The 22,758-nt window shown below is 47.5% G+C and overlaps 1 protein-coding gene across 1 annotated transcript; it reads right to left on the bottom strand.

Annotated features, from left to right (window-relative positions):
• Positions 1 to 6,772: 6,772 nt before the first annotated feature.
• Positions 6,773 to 21,858, bottom strand: LOC144172271 (uncharacterized). Its single transcript, XM_077701057.1, has 4 exons — positions 21,795 to 21,858; positions 12,971 to 13,430; positions 9,260 to 9,263; positions 6,773 to 7,384 (listed from the first exon to the last, which is right to left on the bottom strand). Exons 1-4 carry the CDS (start codon positions 21,856 to 21,858, stop codon positions 6,773 to 6,775), a joined length of 1,140 nt encoding a protein of 379 aa, XP_077557183.1.
• Positions 21,859 to 22,758: the final 900 nt, after the last annotated feature.

Raw genomic sequence — 22,758 nt, 5'->3', positions numbered from 1 at the left:
TTTGTGTTGCTTGAATTTCTGTGGGTTTGAGTGTCAGTGATTGTAATGCTGAACTTCGTTTTTCATTTTGAAACTTCCTAAAATTTTGTTAGAAAACCTTCGTTTTATGTGTATAATCTATCTCCGTCATGTTCATTGAGTATTTGCTTGTGTATTTTCAATTTTTCACGTGCCTTCAACGTTTTGCTGGCCGGGTGTCATGGCTTCTAACACTAGGCTTCCTTTCTTTTTGCTGTTTTGCTTTCTGGGATCTCTGTAACTCTTTTTACTTTATTGTGTCTTTCATACATATGGTTTTCTGTGTTGTTTTCTCTTGATTTTAGTTTGTTTTTATGAATGTTTGTATATGGTGTACCAGTACCAGGACCCTATGGTTGTTCCTGGGCACCGAAAATAAAGGTTGATTGATTGATTGATTGATTACCATTATTCCCAGGTCTGCTCACATGTCCGCCACCTTTGCCCATCATGTCTTTCCCCTTCTGTTTCCCTTTGCGCTCCACTCACCTTCCATCTGCATCCTTTCCCCATCAAAATCTCATATACCTGTTCCTCCTTCCCCTCACTATCCCCTTCTGCTTCTTTCCTCCCCTTTCTCTCCCTCTCCCTCTCCTTATATTCTTTCCTCCTGGTATTTCACATTTCATCATTCCCACTAACCTACCTATGAACAAGCTTGCTAAAGCAATCGATGAGTGATAAAAAGTACGCGTATTGGATTAGGCACCAAACTTGTGAGGAGGATGATATTCTTGCTCAGATTAAGAGAACGAAGTGGGGTTGGGCTGGAAGTGTATTTTAGAGAATTAACTGCGCCACCAGTGGAAGTACGGTACACCGGTAATGGAGTTACAACCGAGAGATGGGACTAGAGGTAAGGGAAGACAAATAACTCAGCAGAGAGATGAGATAAAAATATTTGGTGGCAGAGGATAAAGTTGAACATTGCGGCACAGGGGCAGTCAAAAGTCAGTACGTCCGGCCTGCATCCTACAGTGGACACAAACTACACTGGTGATGATAATTAGAACGCATCCTTCTCGGCCTCCCCATTCCCATTACCACCCACACTCAACTGCATCTCACTCTCCCCTTGTACTTTCTCCTGACCTCCCCCCGTCGAATATCGGGATCCCCGTTTCTCTGGCTACCTTTAAATCACCTCACAACTGCAATCCTGCTCCTCACTCCGTTCTTGCCCAAAGCCTCGCCATCCCCTTCCCGCTAGTTTTTCCTACTCCACGAACCCCACCCTCCTGCATATGCTACATTTATCTCCTCCTCTCTTCCCCCCTTTCCCTCCCTCTACTCCCACCACCACAATGCATTCGTTTTCCCGGGCCCCTATTTTCCCTCTAGTACGCCCCTTCATTCCATTCCTTTCCTTTACTCTTTTCCCTTTCTTTCTTCTAGTGCACGATCTCTGCATCCCACTTTCCCTCCTTTTTCTCCCTCTTCTTCCCTTCACCAACTATTCCCAGTGCGAAGGCTCATCAGTAACGTTTGCTCTCCATGAAAAGCCAGTAGTGTCGGAAAGGGCGTTTTGGTGGCAGAATGGTTGAGCTCACGTGGGGACGATTTCCTGGATGCTCTTCGCGGGATGCCACCGTGGTTAGTCAATCGAGCGAAGAACGAAAACATCCTTGTTGCCTACAGCGATAAAGAGGAGGTCGCACGAGGGGCTACGAGCTGGGTCGCGGTGCCGTTCTGCGTCAGCAGTATTTTGCCCGCTTCTCAGCTGTGGCACAAGCTTCTTCACGTGGAACACCTCACTAAATCGACACAAAAAACAGCCCGATTGTGCAAGCAGACATCGACAAGAATACAACGCTAACGCTTGTTCGAGCACTGAAAGCCTAAGTTTTTCGAGGCACGGTTTTTGCTATCTCCCTCAGGCTACGGATTGCTGCAAGCGCTACACAGGCATTCAGTAAAAAAGGCCTAGCTCAGCGCAGGTTGCGTTTTTCGAACAACGCGATTTTCGCGACTACGTCCTACTTCCATTTCATTCTCATGGCTGCCCAGACACTCACCAGAAATGTTAGGCCTTGCTGCATTAATGTTTCCCTCCAGTGGCTTTCAAGCGTAGCTTAAGTAATGCAATTTGGGAGTAAAGAGGAGAACGATTTGTATAGCAGAATCGAGCACCAGCAGCACTGGGGATGCCCGCCAGAGAGCTCTACATTAACAAAATAACTGAGTAAAGGTATTTGAAGACATGCAAAGAGAGAATAAGCAATATTTTTATGAACTAAAAAAGTTGCAAATTCAATTACACTGGCGCTCTCTAGCCCAAGTGCATAGACACAAACACGTCTTCGATTGCTTCCAGCCTGATGAGAATTGAGCAATTAAAAATGGCGCTACTTTTGAAGACAACGTTGTTGTACTTTTCTTTCACTCCGTGTTTTTGCCACCTGGCCTAGAGTCACCGGACACTCTAATTTGCCGAGCGGCTGCAGCACCAGCCGCGGACCACTTTGGGTCGGTCAGGCCACGCCGACCGCCTTCATCGCCCTCGAACGTGCCTTCGCAAAAGCGTCTGGCACAACTTTATAAGCGCGCCTACCTACACAATACTACAACGATACTGCAGCAAAAAATGTTGTAGATGATAGACACCTCCAAATAAGACAGCGCTGATGGAATAATATCGCCTTCCTGGGAAGGTTGATGATGATGATGGTTTGATTTCATTGGCGCAAGGCCGACATGGGCAAAGAGCGCCAAACACAAAGTGATTTGATGAGGAGAGAACACGAAATAAAATCAGTTAAAAACTATGAGCATGGCTGGTGTAAAGGGCCAGGGTGAAGAACAAGAGTGGTTAAAAAATAAATAAGGTGATTGGTGTATAGGACCAGGGGTAAAACTATGGGTGGTATGAGATGAGTTGTAAAAAGTGAACTTCTGATAGGAACTGAAAGGTGCGCTGAACAGAAAACATGGCATCGTCTCCTAAGAAGTATGACGGGTGTGGTAGAATATGTCGTGTGTGTAGTTGAGGGAAGTGTTTGCGTCGTGTAGTGTCGAGTGCCTTACATTGTATGAGGATGTGCATCACGGATAGGGCCTCTCCGCACCTGCTGCACAGAGGTCTTGGAGATCCAGTGTGCGAGTGCGTTGCATGAGTGTGCCCTATCCGTAATCTTGCCAAGGCGACTTCTGTGCATCTGCTGCGTGTATCGGAGGTGTACGGTCCCAAGTGTGGTTTTATTACGTGTAACTTGTTGTCTGTTTGTTCGCTCCAATGTGTTTGCCATGTTTTGCGAAGTTGTTGTTTGATGTGTGGTTTCACGTCGGCGTAGGGTAATGTGGTGATGTCTACTGCATTCGAGAGTGTAGCAGCAGCGGCCATTCGAACCGCGGCTTCGTTCCCGGCTATACCACAGTGGCCAGGGACCCAGCAAAGGACGAGTTTAAATTTGTGGACATACACCGACATAATACCTTTGATGATAAGATTTACAATGTGATTTTTTGAAGACTTTGTTGAAGACAATGCCCGCACAACACTGAGGGAGTCTGTATAGATAATGGATTGTAGGGTGTGGCTTTGGAGTATATGATTAACAACAAGAAGTACACCATAAGCCTCTGCCGTAAAGATACTTGTATTACTGTTAAGAGTTCTAGTGACACTAAGGCCAGGCCCATGCGCCGCGCAGGACACAGAGGTGGAAGTCTTAGAGGCATCCGTATAAAATTCAGAATAATGATACTTCTCCTGCAGATACAAGAAGTGCTGCTGAATTGCACATGTGGGATCTCGGTTTTTATCTACATGTGTGAAAGATGTGTCGCATGACACAGGGCGGAGATGCCATTTCATTTCATTTCATTTCATTTTATTACCTTAAAGGTCCCCGGAGGGACATTACATAAGGGGTGGGGTTACACAAAAACGTACAAAAAAGCCATGAATTAGTTTGAAAAATGGCTTGTGACGCTATGCATGAATGTTGATGGACAGGTGATTGCTGCAATATGGTGGGGGAGGTCATTCCAGTCTTTTGCTGCACGAAGAAAAAATGAGGCGGGAAAAGTAACGGTGCGGGAACGTTGACGGGTAACTTGAAAGATATGGCCAATGCGATGTGATCTGCGAAATGGGGGGGAGATGTAAGGTTCGATTGCAAGTGGACTGTGAAAAAGTTTATGAAACAAGCAAAGGGTAGCAATGCGGCGGCGGGAAGACAGAGGGGACAGGCCAATTTCTACTTTTAAAGATGACATGCTTATGTGATAGGCATATGAGGAATGAATGAATCTAGTAGCCCGGTTTTGAAGTAATTCGAGTGCAGTAATGAGATACGCGTCGTGTGGGTTCCAAATTGACGACGCGTATTCCAGCTTGCTTCTTACGAGGGATTGATAAGCTAGTAATTTTACATGGCGAGGTGCGTTGCGCAGATGACGTTTTAGGAAGCCGAGAGTACGATTAGCAGCCGCGATGATAGTCCGGATATGCTCAGTCCAAGTTAGGTCACTGCACAAAGTTAGGCCAAGGTATTTGTATGATTGCACAAGTTTAACATTAGTGTTAGAAATTATGTAGGAAGTGGTCAGCGGGTTATGGCGACGCTGAAACGACATAAGTTTACATTTGTTAGGATTAAGTTCCATTTGCCAGTGTTCACAACAACGCTGTACTTGGTTAAGGTCACATTGGAGGCTAATTTGATCGGATACATTAGTTACTGTGCGATACAAAACGCAGTCATCAGCAAACATGCGTATGTTACAAGTTAAGTTCGTTGGGAGGTCGTTAATATATATTAGAAATAACAAGGGGCCAAGGACGGAACCCTGAGGGACACCTGATGTAACTGGAATAAAATTGGAGAGCTGATTATTTACAAGGACAGATTGGGAACGGTTATTTAAAAATTCTTGGATCCAGATTAAGACTGCGGGGTGTAAGTTTAAGTGGGAAAGTTTCAGTAACAGGCGTTTATGGGGTACCTTATCGAATGCTTTGGTGAAATCTAGAAATATGGCGTCGGGTTGAAGGTTATTATTGAGATTGGAATGAAGGTCTTGGACAAAAAGTGCTAGCTGTGTTTCGCATGAAAATCCTTTTCGGAAGCCATGTTGTGCAGGATGAAAAAAATTAACCTTGTCAAGAAAACTGATAATGTGAGTGAATATGACGTGTTCCATGATTTTGCAGGGCACCGACGTTAAGGAGATTGGACGATAATTTAGAGGCGAGTTTTTGTTACCGGTTTTGAAGACTGGAATGACCTTCCCTTTTTTTCCAATCGTCGGGCAGTTGGCCTGTTGTGAGTGACTGCGAAAACAATAAACATAAGTATTCGGCACAGACATCTACAGTGTTTTTAAGGAACTTGGAGTTAATATTGTCTACACCAGCGGAGGACGACAGCTTTAGGTTGTTTATTATAGATATTATACCGGACACGGAAAATGTGATGGATGGCATGAAGAGTTCGATAGTGGAAGTCGGCATGAAAAATGGAAGGTCTGTTTCTTTTGTGAACACTGATCTAAATGCGTTATTAAAAATGTTTGCACAATCGTCGTCACTCACTGGTCTGCCGGCATCATCGGTGAAGTTAGTCGATTGAGTTGGGTGAGGGTTGATTATTTCGAAAAACTTGCGTGGGTCACTTTTTAGAATGTTCGGCAAGTTATAGTTATAGAAAGAGTGCTTTGCTTCGCATATCTTTCCTAGGTAGTCATGTTCAGCTACATAGTATTTTTCCTATGCACATTGGCTTCCCTTCTGTTTGGCTGAACGAAAGAGGCGTTTCTTTTTGTTTTCTAGGCGTTTTAATGTTTTGGTGAACCAGGGCTTTTGAGTGTCGGCCTGGAAATTAAATGTGGGTATATATTTGCTCACAAGACTTTCCACTTTGTCCGTAAATATTTTCCAATTATCTTGCACGCGTCTATTTTGGAATAATGATTCGAATGATGGAAAGAAAGAGCGGAGTTCATCAATGATAGCTGTATAATTTCCTTTGTCATAAAGACGTATAGTTTTTTTACTTTTCTGACGAGACACCGGTTTGAACGTAAACTCAGCATGAATTACCTTGTGATCGCTAATTTCTGGAAGATATGAAATGGACGAAAGGCTCTCAGGGTGATCCGTTAGTATTAAATCAAGGATATTGGCGCACGTATGAGTTACGCGAGCTGGTTCAGTTACAAGTTGGGTTAAGTTAAAGTTTAGGCACACATCAAGAAAGTCGTGCGCTTCGGGTTCTCCTGACGTCAAAGTAATTTGGTTTACCCAGTCAATGAGAGGATGATTGAAATCCCCAAAAAGGAGAATGCGGGCGTTAGGGTATGCAGTAGTTAGATCATTTACCATGTCGTTAAGTTTAGGAGCAAAATCGGGAGTGCTGTGAGGAGGTCTATAGCAGACACCAATTAAAACAGTTTCAGGAGTGGCGTGGCAAAGAAGCCATATAATTTCGAGGTCAGTCTGAATGTTAATTGCAGTACAAGAAATATCTTTGCTGATTGCAATAGCCACGCCTCCGCCTCGCCTATCTATACGGTCCTTGCGAAAAACTGTAAAATTTGGAAGGTCTGCTAGAACTTCATGGTCGCTGATGTCAGGGTATAGCCACGTTTCTGATAAAACTAATATGTTACTGCTCGACGAGGACACAAGATTAGAAATGATGTCTCGCTTTGGTAGAAAACTGCGTATATTAGTAAAGATAACTGAGAGGGAAAGTAGTGGGCGTGGGGTGGATCTGGGGCCATGACGCACGTGTGGATTGCGAGGAACTAGCTATAGTAATTCTTTACCCGTTTGTGTCGATTCGTCAAATATGAAGCGTTTTTTGCCCATGCGTAGGGTTTTAAAGGTCAACATAAATGGACAGGACTGGGACCTTGCGAAAGCGATAAGATGCCTGCGAGCGATTCGAACTGTGGCGGAAAAGTCTTCGCCAACGCTGTAATCGGTATCTTTGAGTTTGCGGCCGTTTGAAAGAATCTTGTCCTTTGTTTTAAAAGTATTAAATTTTACAATTATCGGCCTTTCCTTGTCTACAGCGTGACGGCCAAGACGATGCGCTCTGTCTATGTCCTTTGGTTCAATATTCAGCTCCATGTGGTTAGCACAAAGAGCAATTACTACTTTTTCTGGTTCAGTAAAATGTTCGGAAGGGTTAGTGTCGGGAATGCCATAGAATATTAAATTGTTCCTGCGGGAGCGATTTTCAGAGTCGTCCACTCGGGCTGATAAGCTGTCTATCTGGTGGGACATCTGAAGTGTGGTAGCCTTTAAGCTGTCCATTTCAACTTTAAGAGATGAAAGGGACTTGAAGTGGCTCTCAAGATCTGTTATCCGTTTACTTAGGTCTGTTATTACTTTATCAGTGGATTGCAGCTGATCTTTCTGATGATGATGGTTGGTGTTTCATGGCGCAAAGCCAACGAGGGCAAAGAGCGCCAGAAAAGAAGTTATATAATGAAGCGAGGTGATTACCACAAAAAGGTAGGTATAAAAACATGTAAATCGGACATAGTAAAATCAATTAAAAGTAATGGTGATGGCTGGTGTATAGGGCCAGATTTGATTATGCGTGATATGAGATAAGGTTTAAAAACTTAACATCTGACAAATAATCAAACACACGTTTCATAGAAACACTGGCATCGTCCCCTAGAAACAGCGATGGATGTAGTGGGATATGTTGTCTGTAGAGTTCCCTGAAGTGTTTGTGTCGTGTTGTGTGAAGTGCCTTGCATGTTATTAGTATGTGGACTACGGATAGGCCCTCCCCGCACCTGCTACAAAGAGGTCTAGGAGATCCCGTGAGCAGGTGGGAATGTGTTGCATGCGTGTGGCCTATCCGTAATCGAGCCAGGGTAACTTCGTTGTGTCTGTTGTGAGTATCAGTGGTGTATGCTCCCAAGAGTGGCTTTATAATGTGTAGTTTGTTGTCAGTCTGTTGATTCCAGTGTGCTTGCCATGTTGTGCGAAGGTGTTGTCTGATGTGTGATTTGAGGTCGGTGTAGGGTACTGTTGTTATGTCAACGGTAGTTGTAAGGGCAGCAGCGGCCGCCATTCGGTCTGCGGTCTCATTACCTGGAATTCCAGAGTGCCCTGGCACCCAGCACACGGTCACCTCAAGGTTTAACACATGCACAGACATAAGAGTACTAATGAGAGCATTGACCACATGGTTTTTAGACTTCTGTGAGGATAATGTACGCACAACACTTAAAGAATCAGTATAAATTACAGATTTCGTAATTCGACTCAGAACAATATGTTGAATTACAAGAAGTATGCCATAGGCCTCTGCCGTAAAGATACTTGTATTTCTATTCATAGTTCTACAGACATTAAAGGTGCCACCAATCGCAGCACAGGAAACAGTTGTGGCAGTTTTTGAAGCATCCGTGTAAAATTCAGCACACTTATATTTGTGCTGCAGGGACAAGAAATGTTGCACGATCGCGCTTCTAGGCACTCTGTTTTTCTCGACACTTGTAAAAGATACATCACATGATATCGGGCGAAGCTGCCACGATACTAGAAGTTCAGTAGCGGAGGTTTTGATGGTGTCTGAGAACATGACATCAAGTTGTGACGCTTCTTCTCTTACTCTGAAAGCGAAGGGAGCAGAGACAGATGGACGATTAGTAAGAAGTTGAGATATGGATGTATCATAAAAAACTGACTTAAAAGGATGGTGAGGCATTGATGAGATTTTAAAAGCGTAAAGCAGGTCTGTGTAGGCTCGCTGACGTTCTAGGCCCCATTTGTTGCACTCTACATACAGACTTTCTACTGGACTAGTCCGAAAGGCACCACACGACAAGCGGAGCCCTAGATGAAGCACAGGGTCGAGCATTCTGAGGGATGTTTTAGTGGCTGACCCATAGACAACGCTACCATAGTCTAGTCGTGAGCCTATCAAGCTGGTAAAAACACGTAAAAGAAGTTGTTTGTCAGCACCAAAAGAAATGTGCGACAGAACCTTCAGGATATTCATTGTTTTTAAGCATTTATGTTTTAGTTGTTTTATGTGTGGGATAAACGTGAGCTTTTCGTCAAAGATTATACCTAAAAACTTGTGTTCTTTCTTGACAGGAATCGAGACACCATTGAGATGAATGGCTGGATCCGGCCGGATGCCACGCCTCTTGGAAAACAAGACACAAGTGCACTTCCCCGGATTAAATTTAAAACCGTTGCTGTCTGCCCAACCAGCTAGCTTGTTAACACCAAGCTGGACTTGGCGCTCGCAGACAGACAGGTTACAAGACTTAAAGGATAATTGTACGTCGTCTACATAAACGGAGCAGGAAATCGACGGTGGCAATGCCTTCCTGAGGGAATTCATTTTTACAATAAAAAGGGTGCAACTTAAAACTCCACCTTGTGGCACTCCATTTTCCTGCACATGCACCCGAGAGAGTGCAGTTCCAAGTCGCACGCGAAACGTCCTTTCAGACAGGTAACTGGCAAGCGTGTTCATCATGTTACCCGACATGCCAAAGGACTTCAAGTCGCTAAGGATGCCGTACCGCCAAGCAGTATCGTACGCCTTTTCAAGATCAAAGAAGACCGTCATGCAGTACTGCTTGTGGAGGAAAGCATCTTTGATATACGCCTCTAATGCAACGAGTTGATCGTTGGTAGATCGCCCCGCCCTGAAGCCTGCCTGGCAACTCTCGAGAAGACCATTGTACTCTAAGAAGTACACGAGTCTCCTGTTTATCATCTTCTCGAAGAGCTTACACAGGCAGCTTGTCAGGGCAATGGGGCGATAACTGGCAGGAGAGGAAGGGTCCTTCCCTTCCTTTAGGACAGCCACTACTATGGCCTCCCTCCAAGAGCGAGGAATGTGCCCCGAAAGCCATATTTTATTGTATAGGTGTAAGAGTGTTTCAAGAGTGTCTGGGTGTAGGTGTTGTATCATGGTGTATGTGATTTTGTCTGCACCTGGAGCTGACGTCTTACATGTGCTCAGAGCAACCTTCAGCTCATGAATTGAAAAACAAGAATTGTAGAAAGTGTGCGACTTGTTGTTATCACGCAGGGACTTCTTTTCTACAGATGTTTTGTGTTTCATGAAAGTGTTTGTGTAGTGTGCTGAACTGGACACGTGTTCGAACTGTTGTGCAAGTGTGTTAGCTTGGTCTTCCAGTGTGTCCCCTGTTGTACTAACCAGGGGCAGGCTGTGTGTCTGTTGTCCTTTTAGTTTTCGTATTCGTGTCCAGACTTGTATGAATTGATGGAAGTGAGGAAGGTGCGCCAACTCTCCCTTTTCGCCTCACGACGCACTCGCTTCCCAAAAGCCTTTGCCCGTTTAAAAGAAATGAGGTTGTATGACGTGGGGTACCGGCGAAGGACACCCCACGCCTTGTTCTGGGCCTCTCGCGCCCGCCTGCAGTCCTCGTTCCACCAGGGCCTCCTTGGGCTGCGGGACCCACTGGAGGCCTGGGGAATGGACTTTTCGGCGGCGTCGAGGATGTGCGCCGTGACGAGTTGGGCGGCTTCCTCCACGTGTAGGTGTTTTATGGATGTGTGGTGTAGTTGAGATGTTTGTGTGAATGTGCTCCAGTTTGCTTGTGATTCATTAAACCTTTTATGGGAAGATGGACTGCTCGGGCCTATACCTATATACGTTAATGAAGTGGGGAAATGGTCACTACCATATGGGTCTGTGCCCACACCCCACTCAAGACATGGAAAGAGAACTGCGGAACCAATAGCCAAGTCAAGATGCGAGTATGTATTGTGTCCTAAGTTATGGTATGTAGGCTGTTTTTTGTTGAAAAGGCATGCTCCGGAGGATGTAAGGAACTTCTCTATCAGGCGACCTCGGGCATCCGTTCTGGTGGAGCCCCATAGAGAGTTGTGAAAATTAAGGTCGCCTGTTAGTATGTATGGTTCGGGCAGCTGGTCAACCAGTGCCTCGAAATCAGAGCTCAGAAGTGCAAAATCAGGAGAGATGTAAATGGAGCATACCGTTATCAACCTATTAAATATTATGGTACGGATCGCTACAGCCTCAAGGACAGTGTTTAAAGTGACAGGGTGGCATGCTAATGATTTCCGGGCGATAATGGCCACACCTCCTGAAGAGTGGGTGCAGCCAACCCTGTCCTTTCTGAATACCATGTACCTATTTAAGAAATTTGTTTGTTTAGAGTTGAGGTGGGTTTCCTGGAGACACATAATACTTGGCTGACTGGCATGCAGAATCTCATACACATCGTCAAGATTTTTAAGGAGGCCTCTGCAGTTCCATTGGATGATATTTTCTGTTCCCATTATTAAAATTTAAGAATGACTGGAATGTGTGTGTTTGTGTGTGTTCATGTGTCGTCTTTCGGGGCTGTTACTCTTGGATTGGGCTTTTTGGGCCTTTCTGTAGGCTTGGAAGTCGGTGGCCGCTCCTTGCGCTGCGTTGCAGGCAGGAACGGCCCAACATCCATCTCGTCGTCGGATGTACGAGGGGTGCCCGACGGACCGGGCCCCCCGGACTTGGCCCCCCTTCGGGAGCCCTTCGTTTGAGCCGCCACCGTCGGGGGCGCCAGAGGTGGCACGGGCGGTGCGGTGGCGGTGGGAACCGGTGCGGGGCCCGTGGTGTCCATCGCCTCGGTACCCTCCAACGCACTGGAGGACGGGGAGACAGAGGCGGGAGCAGCACCGGTCCCGATGGAAGAAGTTGCCACCACAACCGCTGCTGCCTCATTAAGCGGCGTGGTGGTGGCTTGGGCTGCCAGAGGCAACCCAGGGGGGGGCGGGGAAGGGACCAGGTCAGACTCGCTGAACTGGGTCCCTGTGGAAACGAGACGCCGCTCCGCCCCCCGGCGAGCTGCGTCGGCGTACCTCCCCGGGGGGAAAGGGGCGAACCACTTTCGCGCCTCTGGGAAGGTAAGGTTCTCGGTTACGTTGATGTTGATTATCTTTTTCTCCAGTTGAAACTTTTCGCACTTGCGGGAGTACGCTGCATGCGGCCCGCCGCAGTTCACACAAGACAGGGTATCGGATGGACAATTGTCACTTGGATGATCGTGCGCCGCGCATTTCGCACACGTCGTTCGGCCACGATAAGAGTTTGTACCATGCCCGAACCGCTAGCACTTAAAACAGCGCCGCGGGTTCGGGATGTAGAGACGGATGGAGCAACGGATAAAACCTGCATTTATGTATTGTGGAAGAACTGCGCGGTCGAAAGTCAAGATGATGTGTTTGGTGGGAATGTCCTTGTCGTCTCTACGGATGGTGATGCGTCTCACGGCAGTGACGCCCTGATCCTTCAAGCCGGCAAGGAGATCCGCATCGGTTTCGTTCAGGAGGTCTGTCTCGGATATCACACCCTGCGAGCTGTTTAGGCTCCGATGGGGTGTGACCCTGATGTCTAGATCAGCCAGTTTTGTCTGAGCTAGAAGCTTTGTGGACTGCTGCTTGTCATTTATTTCGATTAGGAGTTCACCAGATCTTTGTTTTTTGCATTTATACGATTTTCCTATTATGGCTTCAAGATACTTGGCGATCAAGAAGACTGACTGAGATGCAAGAGGGTGGGTTGGATTCAGGGACTCCATGACAAGAAATCTAGAGTAATGATCTGGTTCAGGAAATGTCAGAGATGGCAATGAAGGAAACGATACTTCGGTGCGGCCCCTTTTAGGGGGCCGATCACGGTTGGGGGGGGTTTAGACAATACCATAAAGCATAGTATAAAAGCAGGGAGACGGGGGTACTTTCTCCTTTGACCTTACCCTGGTAGTCAAAGAGGTCCCGGAGCTCCCTGCCTGGTAGACAGGCAGGGAGCCCATCGGCCGGAGCTTGACCAAGGCTCCGACGGCCACCGTTTATGGCTTCTACCCTTCACCTTTAAACACCTCGCCACGGTTGGACACGGCTTATGTTGGGAGCTCGGGGTCCGCGGTGTCGCTGCTCACCGTCACCATGAATACTCAAGGTGCCCCGTGCGGGGGCAGCTGATCTTTCAACTCCTTTAGTTCGGTGAGAATGATGGATTGACCAGCGGATAATTTTTTTAATTCGGTGGCAACTTCTGCAATGGTACCAGGGCCGGGGTTTGTTTCAACGTCACCGGCTTGGAGCAACAAGGAATAAATGACACTCGCGCATTCAGCGGCAATGGTAATGCAACACTGTGGGCTCGGTGACTGTATCAAAAAGTAATTACTAGATTTTTTAGCGAACAGACTGTGTGAATTACTGACCTGCATGGCAAAGGCGAACGGATTAGTGAACTGCGCTGCTGCGCAGTCACCGAGCCCACAGAGGGCAGACGGACAGGGATGGTCTTTTATAGGAGAGGCGGCGGCTGATGTCGGTGGCGATGCTGTTTTCCATGATGAATCCAGGTATCCGGGAGGGCAGGAGAGGAGGAGGGGTGGCGCTTCCGTACACGCCGAAGCGTGAGCGAAGTGGCGTGACCAATTGCCTGCGCCGGTCCCATGGTGCTATGAAATCTGTTACAGAACTTTGGATGGTGTCTAAAAAGGAGACAGCAAGCTCTGACGCTTCCTCTCTAACTCTGTAAGAGAAGGGCGCAGAGTACGATGGTCGGTTTAGGAGTAGTGCAGTCATGGAAAACTGATTTAAAAGGATGGTGAGGCATGGATGAAATTTTAAAAGCATAAAGGAGGTCTGTGTATGCTCGCTGACGTTGTAGGTTCCATTTGTTGCACTCAACATACAGGCTTTCGACCGGACTAGTTCGGAAGGCACCACACGACAAGCGGAGCCCTAGATGAAGCACAGAGTCCAGCAATCTCAGGGATGTTTTAGTGGCTGACCCATAGACAACGCTACCATAGTCCAGTCGTGAACCTATCAAGCTGGTAAAAACACGTAAAAGAAGTTGTTTGTCAGCACAAAAGAGATGTGCGACAGAACCTTCAGGATATTCATTGTTTTTAAGCATTTATGTTTTAGTTGTTTTATGTGTGGGATGAATGTGAGCTTTTCGTCAAAGATTATACCTAAAAACTTGTGTTCCTTTTTTACAGGAATCGAGACACCGTGGAGTCGAATGGCTGGATCCGGCCGAATGCCACGCCTCTTGGAAAACAGAACACAAGTGCACTTTCCTGGATTAAAGTTAAAACCGTTGCTATCTGCCCAGCCGGCTAGCTTGTTCACACCAAGCTGCACTTGGCGCTCGCAGATAGACAAGTTACACGATTTGAAGGAGAGTTGAACGTCGTCTACATAGACTGAACAGGAGATCGATGGTGGCAGTGCCTTCTGAAGAGAATTCATTTTTACAATAAACAAAGTGCAACTCAAAACACCACCTTGCGGCACGCCGTTTTCCTGCACATGAACCCTAGAGAGTGCAGCTCCAACTCGCACGCGAAACGTCCTTTCAGACAGGTAACTTACAAGCGTATTCATCATGTTACCGGACATGCCAAAGGACTCCAAATCGCTGAGGATGCCGTACCGCCAAGCAGTGGCGTACGCCTTTTCAAGATCAAAGAATACTGTCATACAGTACTGCTTATGGAGGAAAGCATTTTTAATATATGACTCTAACGCAACGAGTTGATCGTTCGTAGATCGCCCCGCCCTAAAGCCCGCCTGGCAGCTCTCGAGAAGACCGTTGTACTCTAAGAAGTACACGAGTCTCCTGTTTATCATCTTTTCGAAGAGCTTACACAGGCAGCTTGTCAGGGCGATGGGACGATAACTGGCGGGAGAGGAAGGGTCCTTCCCTTCCTTTAGAAAAGCCACTACTATGGTCTCCCTCCAAGAGCGTGGAATGTGCCCCGAAAGCCATATTTTATTGTATAGGTGTAAGAGTGTTTCAAGAGTGTCTGGGTGTAGGTGCTGTATCATGGTGTATGTAATCTTATCTGCGCCTGGAGCTGAGGTTTGCACGTGTTCAGGGCAGCCCTCAACTCATAGAGAGTGAATTCAGAGTTATAAGAAGTTTTCGATTTGTCTTTGTCGTGTAAGAGCTTCTTTCTGCAGATGTTTTGTGTTTCATGAAAGTGTTTATGTAGTGTGCTGAACTAGACACGTGTTCGAAGTGTTGTGCAAGTGTGTTAGCCTGGTCTTCCAGTGTGTCCCCTGTTGTGCTAACCAGGGGCAGGCTGTGTGTCTGTTGTCCTTTGAGCTTGCGTATACGTGTCCAGACATTTTGTCTGTCTGTGCATGAAGTAATGGATGTCAAGAAGGTGTGCCAACTCTCTCGTTTTGCCTCACGGCGCACACGTTTTCCAAATGCCTTGGCCCGTTTGAACAAAATAAGGTTACCCGACGTGGGGTACCGACGAAGGATACCCACGCCTTGTTCTGGGCCTTTCGCGCCCGCCTACAGTCCTCATTCCACCACGGCCTCCTCTGGTTTCGCGGGGCACCAGAGGCGTGGGGAATGGACTTTTCGGCGGCGTCGAGGATGTGCGCCGTTAGCAGTTGGGTAGCTTCTTCAACGTGTAGGTGTCCTATGGATGAGTGGTGTAGTTTGGATGTCTCTGTAAATGTATTTCAGTTCGCTCTTGCTTCATTAAACCTTTTATGGGAAGATGGACTGCATGGGCCTTTACCTATATATGTTAGTGAGGTAAGGAAGTGGTCACTGCCATATGGGTCAGTGCCCACACCCCACTCAAGACATGGAAAGAGAATTGCCGAAGCAATAGCCAAGTCAAGATTTCAGTATGTATTGTGTCCTATGTTATGGTATGTAGGCTGTTTCTTGTTGAAAAGGCATGCTCCAGAGGATGTTAAAAACTTCTCTATCAGGCGACCTCGGGCATCCGTGCGAGAAGAGCCCCAAAGAGAATTGTGTGCATTGAAGTCGCCTGTTAAGATGTACGGTTCAGGAAGCTCGTCGACCAGCGCCTCAAAGTCAGAGCTCAGAAGTGCAAGATCAGGAGAGATGTAGATGGAGCATACCGTTATCAACCTATTAAAAATTATTGTGCGGACGGCTACAGCCTCAAGGACGGTGTTCAAGGAGACAGGGTGGCATGCTAAGGATTTGCGGGCGATTATGGCCACACCGCCAGAAGAGTGTGTGCAGCCATCCCTGTCTTTCCTGTATACAAGGTAACTATTGAAGAAATTTGTATGTTTCCTCAGATGTGTTTCCTGGACGCACATTAAACTTGGCTGGTTGGCATGCAGAATCTCATGCACGTCGTCAAGATTATTGAGAAGGCCTCTGCAGTTCCATTGAACTATGTTTTCTCTTCCCATTATGATGTGTTAGAGCTACTGGAGTGTGACTATTTATGTAGGGTCTTTCGGGGCTTGGACTCTTGGGAGGGGCTTTCTGGCCTTCTCTACTGACCTGGACGTCGCAGCCCGTTCCTTCCGCTGCGATGAAAGCCGGAAGGGCTCGACGTCCATGCCGTCATCTGAAGGCAAGGGGGTGCCCAGCGGACTGGGCCCCCTTGACGTGGTACCCTTTCGGGTGTTCTTTGCCTGCGCTGCCAGTGCCGAAGGCGTGGGGAGCACCACAGATGGCACAGGGAGTAAGGCGGGGGAGGGGGTCGCTGCGACTGCCTCCGTCTCCATCTCCGTGCCCTTGCGTGTGCTTTAGGCCGGTGGAGAGGAAGCAGTGGATGCAGCGGCACCCCCAACAGACGTTGTTGCCACCACAGCCGCTGCTGGGTGAGCAAGCGGTGCGGAGGTGGGTTGGGCTGCCAGGGGCAACCCACGGGGGGGGGGCGGGACCAAGTCTGACTCGCAGTACTGGGTCTCCGCCGAAACCAGACGCCGCTCCGCCCCCCGGCGCGCTGCGTCGGCGTACCTCCCCAGGGGGAAAGAGGAGAACCTCTTTCGCGCCTCTGGGAAGGTGATGTTTTCAGTGACTTTGATGTTGATTATTTTCTTTTCTAATTGAAACTTTTCACATTTTCTGGAGTAGGCCGCATGTGGACCCTGGCAGTTTACGCAAAGAAATTGTTGAACGTTACAGTTGTCGGACGGGTGGTCGTGCTGGGCGCATTTTGCGGAGGTAAGTCGGCCGCGACAGGAGTTTGTGCCGTGCCCAAACCGTTGGCACTTGAAACAGCGCCGCGGGTTCGGGATGTACGGCCGGACTGAACATCGGATGTAACCCGCGTTGATGAATTCTGGAAGGGTGGACTTGTCAAAGGTTAGGATGAGGTGCTTTGTCGGTATTTGTTTATCGTCTCTGCGGATGGTTATGCGCCTGACTGCTGTTACGCCCTGACTACGAAGGTCTTCCAGCAGGTCAGCTTCAGATTCATTTAGTAGGTCATACTCGGACATCACGCCCTGGGAGCTATTTAGGCTGCGGTGGGGAGTGACTCGGATTGGCAGATCGGCGATGCTGGTTTGAGCAAGGAGTTTATTGGCCTAATCCTGGCTACTGACCACGACAAGAATTTCACCGGTTCGTTGTTTTTTGGCCTTATACGACCCTCCAACAATACCGTCAAGAAACTTTGAAATGAGAAATACTGACTGTGAAGCAAGAGGTTTTGATTGGTCTACAGATTCCATCACGATGAAGCGAGGATAGTTATTCGGTTCCGGAGGACTCAAGTCAAGAAGTGGTGGAAAAGAAACTTCGGTGCGGCCCCTTTTGGGGGGCCGATCACGTCTGGGGGGGGGGGGGGTTGAAAATGCCATATGATACATTGGAAAGCATGGAGACGGGGGTACTTTCTCCTTTGACCTTACCCTGGTAGTCAAAGAGGTCCTGGAGCTCCCTGCCTGGTAGACAGGCAGGGAGCCCATCGGCCGGAGCTTGACCAAGGCTCCGACGGCCACCGTTGACGGCTTCTACCCTTCACCTTTAAACACCTCGCCACGGTTGGACACGGCTTATGTTGGGAGCTCGGGGTCCGCGGTGTCGCTGCTCACCGTCACCATGAATACTCAAGGTGCCCCGTGCGGGGACAGTGGGAAGGTTGCTTTGAAGGCTTTGAAATTTTCCACCGATTCCTCCCTCTTTTTTGCGGGTACGAAGCCATAGTTACTGCATTGGTTATTGCATTTTAAAAACAGAGTAAGTGAGCGCATTACGTGCTGCTGTGAAATGCGAGCAGGTGGTTATGAGGTAGGAGGCTGTAAATACGTATAAGTGCGCAGTATATTTGTTCACAACGAGGACAAACGCAAATCTCACAGCGTAATCACCCAGCGATTCCTTTCTATGGTACACATGTTATTTCACGTGGCCACAACCGTACAGTTAAACCTGGATGTAACGAACCTCTTTGTAACGAATTCCTGGATTTAACAAAATGTTTAAATTCCCCATTGCCAGTTCCATTAAAACCCATGTTTTAGCGACCTCTGTGTAATGAATACATTGCCCCGTGTACCATTTATGTAATGCGCTACACTGATGAGCCATTGTTCTTTGCATTTTTTTTTTGAAAAATCGGTTGGCGAAATGAACTAATTTGGCGAATTTCACTCCACTGCCAAATACCGTGCGTTTCCACATGTGAGTGCGGTGTCGGTAAGGTATACCTAGTCGGCGTGTATAGTCGCGCATTTTTATTGCGGTCTGTGGTGTTGGTTCATTGGTGATTATTTCTGCTGCCAGAAAACGAAAAGTTTTGTCTTTCCAAGACAGGCTCGCAATTTTAAATTCCATCTCCGCCGGCGAGAAAGAAGAACGTCGCCGCCCGGTACAGTATCCCAGCTAGCATGCTCTCACGAGTGCTTTTATACAGCTGCTGTTCTGGGTTGCACCAAGAAACCTGTAAAGTTTATTGGAGAAAGGGCCAACATAAACACAAAGCTATGTATTTTTCTCTATTCGTATCGTCGGAGACGGTGATATCGGCCGTGCGGTGCTCCAGCAGAAGCGAACAAAAAGACATGAAAAGACGATGACATGGTGTGCCTGACACACACCCTTGTAACATTTCGATTCTTGTAGCCGAAGTCGTGAATTAAAAAAAAAATCAGCATGGGATTTTCAGCTCTTGAGACATCATGTTCAATGGTGCGTTCTATTCAATAACGTCACTGCTTCCCATTCACAGAAACAAGTGTGAATTTGGTACTGTTTCATATGCAAAGTACATTATTTAGATTAGACCACTATGTAACAGCCATGTTGCTCAGTCAGTAGCTCTGTAGTCAACAACGTACTTTAACAAGTGCACTAACATTTATCGGCTAACGCGCTGAAACATCGGACGTCTGATGTCGTATTAGCAAATGAAACATCCTCTTTAGGGGACTGGAAAACAATAAAGTACTGTTTCCTTTAAACCAAAACACGCACATCACGAGAAAGTTGTGCAGGCCAGTCAGAAGATGCGTGAGCTATCCCACGCATGTGTTTCCCTTCTGGGCGTCACGCCAGTTTGTTTCGACATTTTATCTCCCTGCGAGCTCAACTGAGAAAATCCGTCTTCGTTCTCGGGCACTGCGCGGCAGAATTAATAGAATAGCGCAATTTATATTGAGCATAAAAGTGGCTACAAATATGATTCACCGGCTGCGGCGAGAAAGCAGTGCGCCAAGTTCTTTCGAATCCAATCCAAATCAGTCACGAACGTGCTGGCGCGAAGTGACTGACCCAGTGTTGCACGTATCTGTCGAAGGCGGCGCTCGGTGTCGCTGGCTCCGTGCTGCCCTCCGGGCAGTGAGCGGTTGATTGATTGATTGTAGTGTTCAACACGCCGACACAATGCAGATTATGAGGAGCGCCGTAGTGGAGGGCTCAGGATTAATTTTGACCACCCGGGGATCTTTAATGTGCACTGAAATCTCATACACACAGGCGTTTTTGCTTTTCGCCTTTATCAGAAAAGCGGCCGCTGCGGCCAGGAATCAAACCTGCGTCCTCGTACTCAGCAGCACAACGCCTTCGCCACTGAGCCACCGCAGCAGCTCCAGGGACCAGCGCCTATGACAGGGGGATTAAATATAGGAAGAGAGAAGAAAGTAGGAAACCAAGAGAAAGAGTCCGCCGCCAGACGTGAGAACTCCCACCCAAACAAGGATTCTCATTCCCTCTTAAGCCTACTTTCATGCCACAGATTACCCCCACAGTTGGAAGACTCGAGGACGAAAAATCCCAAATATTGTGCACACATCAACCTCTGACGTGAAAAAACGAAAAAAATACTATGAGCTAGTAGTGCCACTGAAACGACTTGCGCCGAAACCAAAATTCTATTATGCTAACCGAACGTCAAACACTGGCGCAATTCAACAAGATGCCCCAGTATCGACCGAACACCATAGCAATGAGTCGACAACCACCAACATTTTCTTCATCACGATGATAGCCTCACAAAACGCCCGGTGCTAACAGCATACACACATTCGGCAAGAACGGGGCGACGGTTTTATGCTGGTTAGGTCAGTACCGCGCTGCCAACAGGGTTCCCGAGAAGGGACAGTTATGACGGACTAAGATTACAATCATCCACACCTCCACCGACTACACCGCTGCTGCTGTGAACGAAAAAAAAAGAGGCAGCCCCATTTGGAACACGAAACCTGTTCCTGCACCGTTTTCTGTTCAAGCCAAAAACCTTAAAAAAAGGCAACATGTATTACGCTATGTTTACCGTATTATCAATTTCTAAAATTGCGACGGCAGTTAGAAAACTCCCATCCCCGGACAGACCCAGAAAATTAAGCAGAAGAGATACCCATTGACTGTAAAGAGTACTAGAAGATGGTACACTTCCAGTACACTGTATCGACGGTTTCTGGCATGATTCCTCAAACGACACGATCTGAACTTTCTAACACGTTCATAACAGCGAAGTTTAACTCTGTGAAAACTCACAAACTCAATATATAATAAGCACAACAGTACACAGACGCCCAACAACGTTACCGAACGAACACAAGATTGCAAGCGCTTAACACACGAAAATACGAAAACACAGTACAAAGCAGACGCGCGGATTTATCAGAAACGTAACCAACAGATGCGACAGGTGCAACGGCTAATGAACGGTAAAATTTATAAAAAAAACGTTTGCGGTTGCAAAAACTTTAAATTGAGGTTTCATGCGATGAAGCAATGCCTGGGCTAATAAGTCGTAGCGTTTTGGCGGGATACAGATGAATCTACGCCACGTGGGGAATTGGAATAGCACGCGCTAAATGACATACGGGAGCTTTCGTTTCTCGCGTCCATCACAAATCCGGGCTTTTAGCCCAAAATCTTGCAATCACAGCCGCGTGTATTCTATCGCAACTCTTGCTTCAACAGCGCACTGAAGACGCCATCTTGAAGACGCGCTTCTATCAGTGAGAGTACGAGAAATCTCAACTTTCGCATCTCGCGAATTCACTCCAGCGCGCGAGCCGATAAACCCTACGTCACGACTGATGGCCATATCTTAAATTTCGAACGATCGGGTTCAGTGCAACATAATACAGTTTCGTCCCCGCGCCTCCAGCATGACTTAGCAGGGAGTACTGTTGGGCTAGTTGGTAGGACATCATTAGAATACTATAGCGCAAAGAACGGGAACGAAGACAAGAAAGACGACGGGACGAGAGCTACCGTCCCGTCGTCTTTCTTGTCTTCGTTCCCGTTCTTTGCGCTATAGTATTCTAATCCAGCATGACGGAAAAGAGAAAATATTTTGAAACTACCCGAACACAAAGGTGGAACGACAGGTCAGTGCAGGGAACCATTAGCCCAGGGTTCCTAAGAGTTAACAAAGGCAAAAAACTCGCCCGGCGACACTTTTAAAACTTAGCGCTCCATACAACGCAGATTCCTGCTACAAAAATCAGCATGAGCCCAACGGTTAATAAATATTCAGCGCGGACTTCAAAACTATTCGTAAGATCCGCGGCATGACGGGAGCAAAGATGTCCGAACGCTTACCTTCGCCTACTAGCCGACACCGGTTGTGTAGGTTGGCGTCGTGCAGCTTGCTGCTTCCGACCATGTCCTACAGAGCGCACGCCGGAAAACGTACAAGTGAACGTCTGCGACAACGACCAGAAGCACTCAAAGTGCGGCAAGAAAACAACCGCGGCACCTACGAATGCGACGAACTTCTTCCGCGACTTGCCCAAGCCTCGACGGCACGCAACAGACGCTGCTCGAAAAGGGCGCAAACATGCCAGGAAGAGGATCGCGGGAAAACCCGGGCCCGGCGGGGGCGGCGCTCATTGGCTCTTCCCGCGCAGACTATTACACTTGAAATTGTGCGAAAACAACAAAAATGGTAACGGCAAAGTGCAGACTTCCCGATTTAGGCGGGACATGTCATAATTTTGCGGCTGTGGTCCCTCTGTGGGACGGTGTGTTCTCCCCCTTTCGGTCAAAAGTATGAAGACGGGTATCAAGCCTTCTGCCACGATTTAAAAGCTGGAAAAATGGAAGGGCCAAAACAAACCGTTAGAAAAACTTCAAGAAAACAACGCAGACGACCGGTCTAAGCAAGAAACCCACAATAGCGCCTGTGTTGTGTGTTTGTTCTTTAGTCCCCTCTGTACTGTTTTTTGGGTTGTTACAGTGCATCAACATGCCGTTCAGCACACTCATTTGCGTTCGAGGAACGGTGGATGGACGTGCTTGAGCACTTCGAGCCTCGCAACAATATCAAGAAAATCGCCGAGTATGCCGTGTGCTTGCCAGGCACAAGCGCACCAGTGGGAAGGGAGAGAGAGAGAGGGAAAGTAATTTATTGAATGTGAGGAAAACACAGAGAGGTCGGTCTGATCGTATAGTCTCTGACCTGGTACTCTGTGGGGTGGTGGGGAAGAGGGAAAATAGCATTGATTAAAAGGGTGAGAGGTATGATGATGGACATACAGGTGATAATATAAGCATATACAAAATG

Source organism: Haemaphysalis longicornis, unplaced genomic scaffold (genome assembly GCF_048455015.1).
Source record: "Haemaphysalis longicornis isolate Haplotype H1 unplaced genomic scaffold, Haemaphysalis longicornis Haplotype H1 scaffold_1, whole genome shotgun sequence".
NCBI lineage: Eukaryota > Metazoa > Arthropoda > Arachnida > Ixodida > Ixodidae > Haemaphysalis > Haemaphysalis longicornis.
The sequence above is the reverse complement of the archived record's forward strand: the minus strand, read 5'-3'. Positions and strand labels throughout refer to the sequence as shown.

Bases quoted from the DNA above. Each gene is read 5' to 3' on its own strand.
- LOC144172271 (XM_077701057.1), bottom strand. From the start codon at position 21,858: ATGGTCGGAAGCAGCAAGCTGCACGACGCCAACCTACACAACCGGTGT. The intron at 13,431-21,794 runs GTAAGCGTTCGG...GGACCGGCGCAG, and splicing joins GTGTCGGCTAGTAGGCGAAG to GCAATTGGTCACGCCACTTC.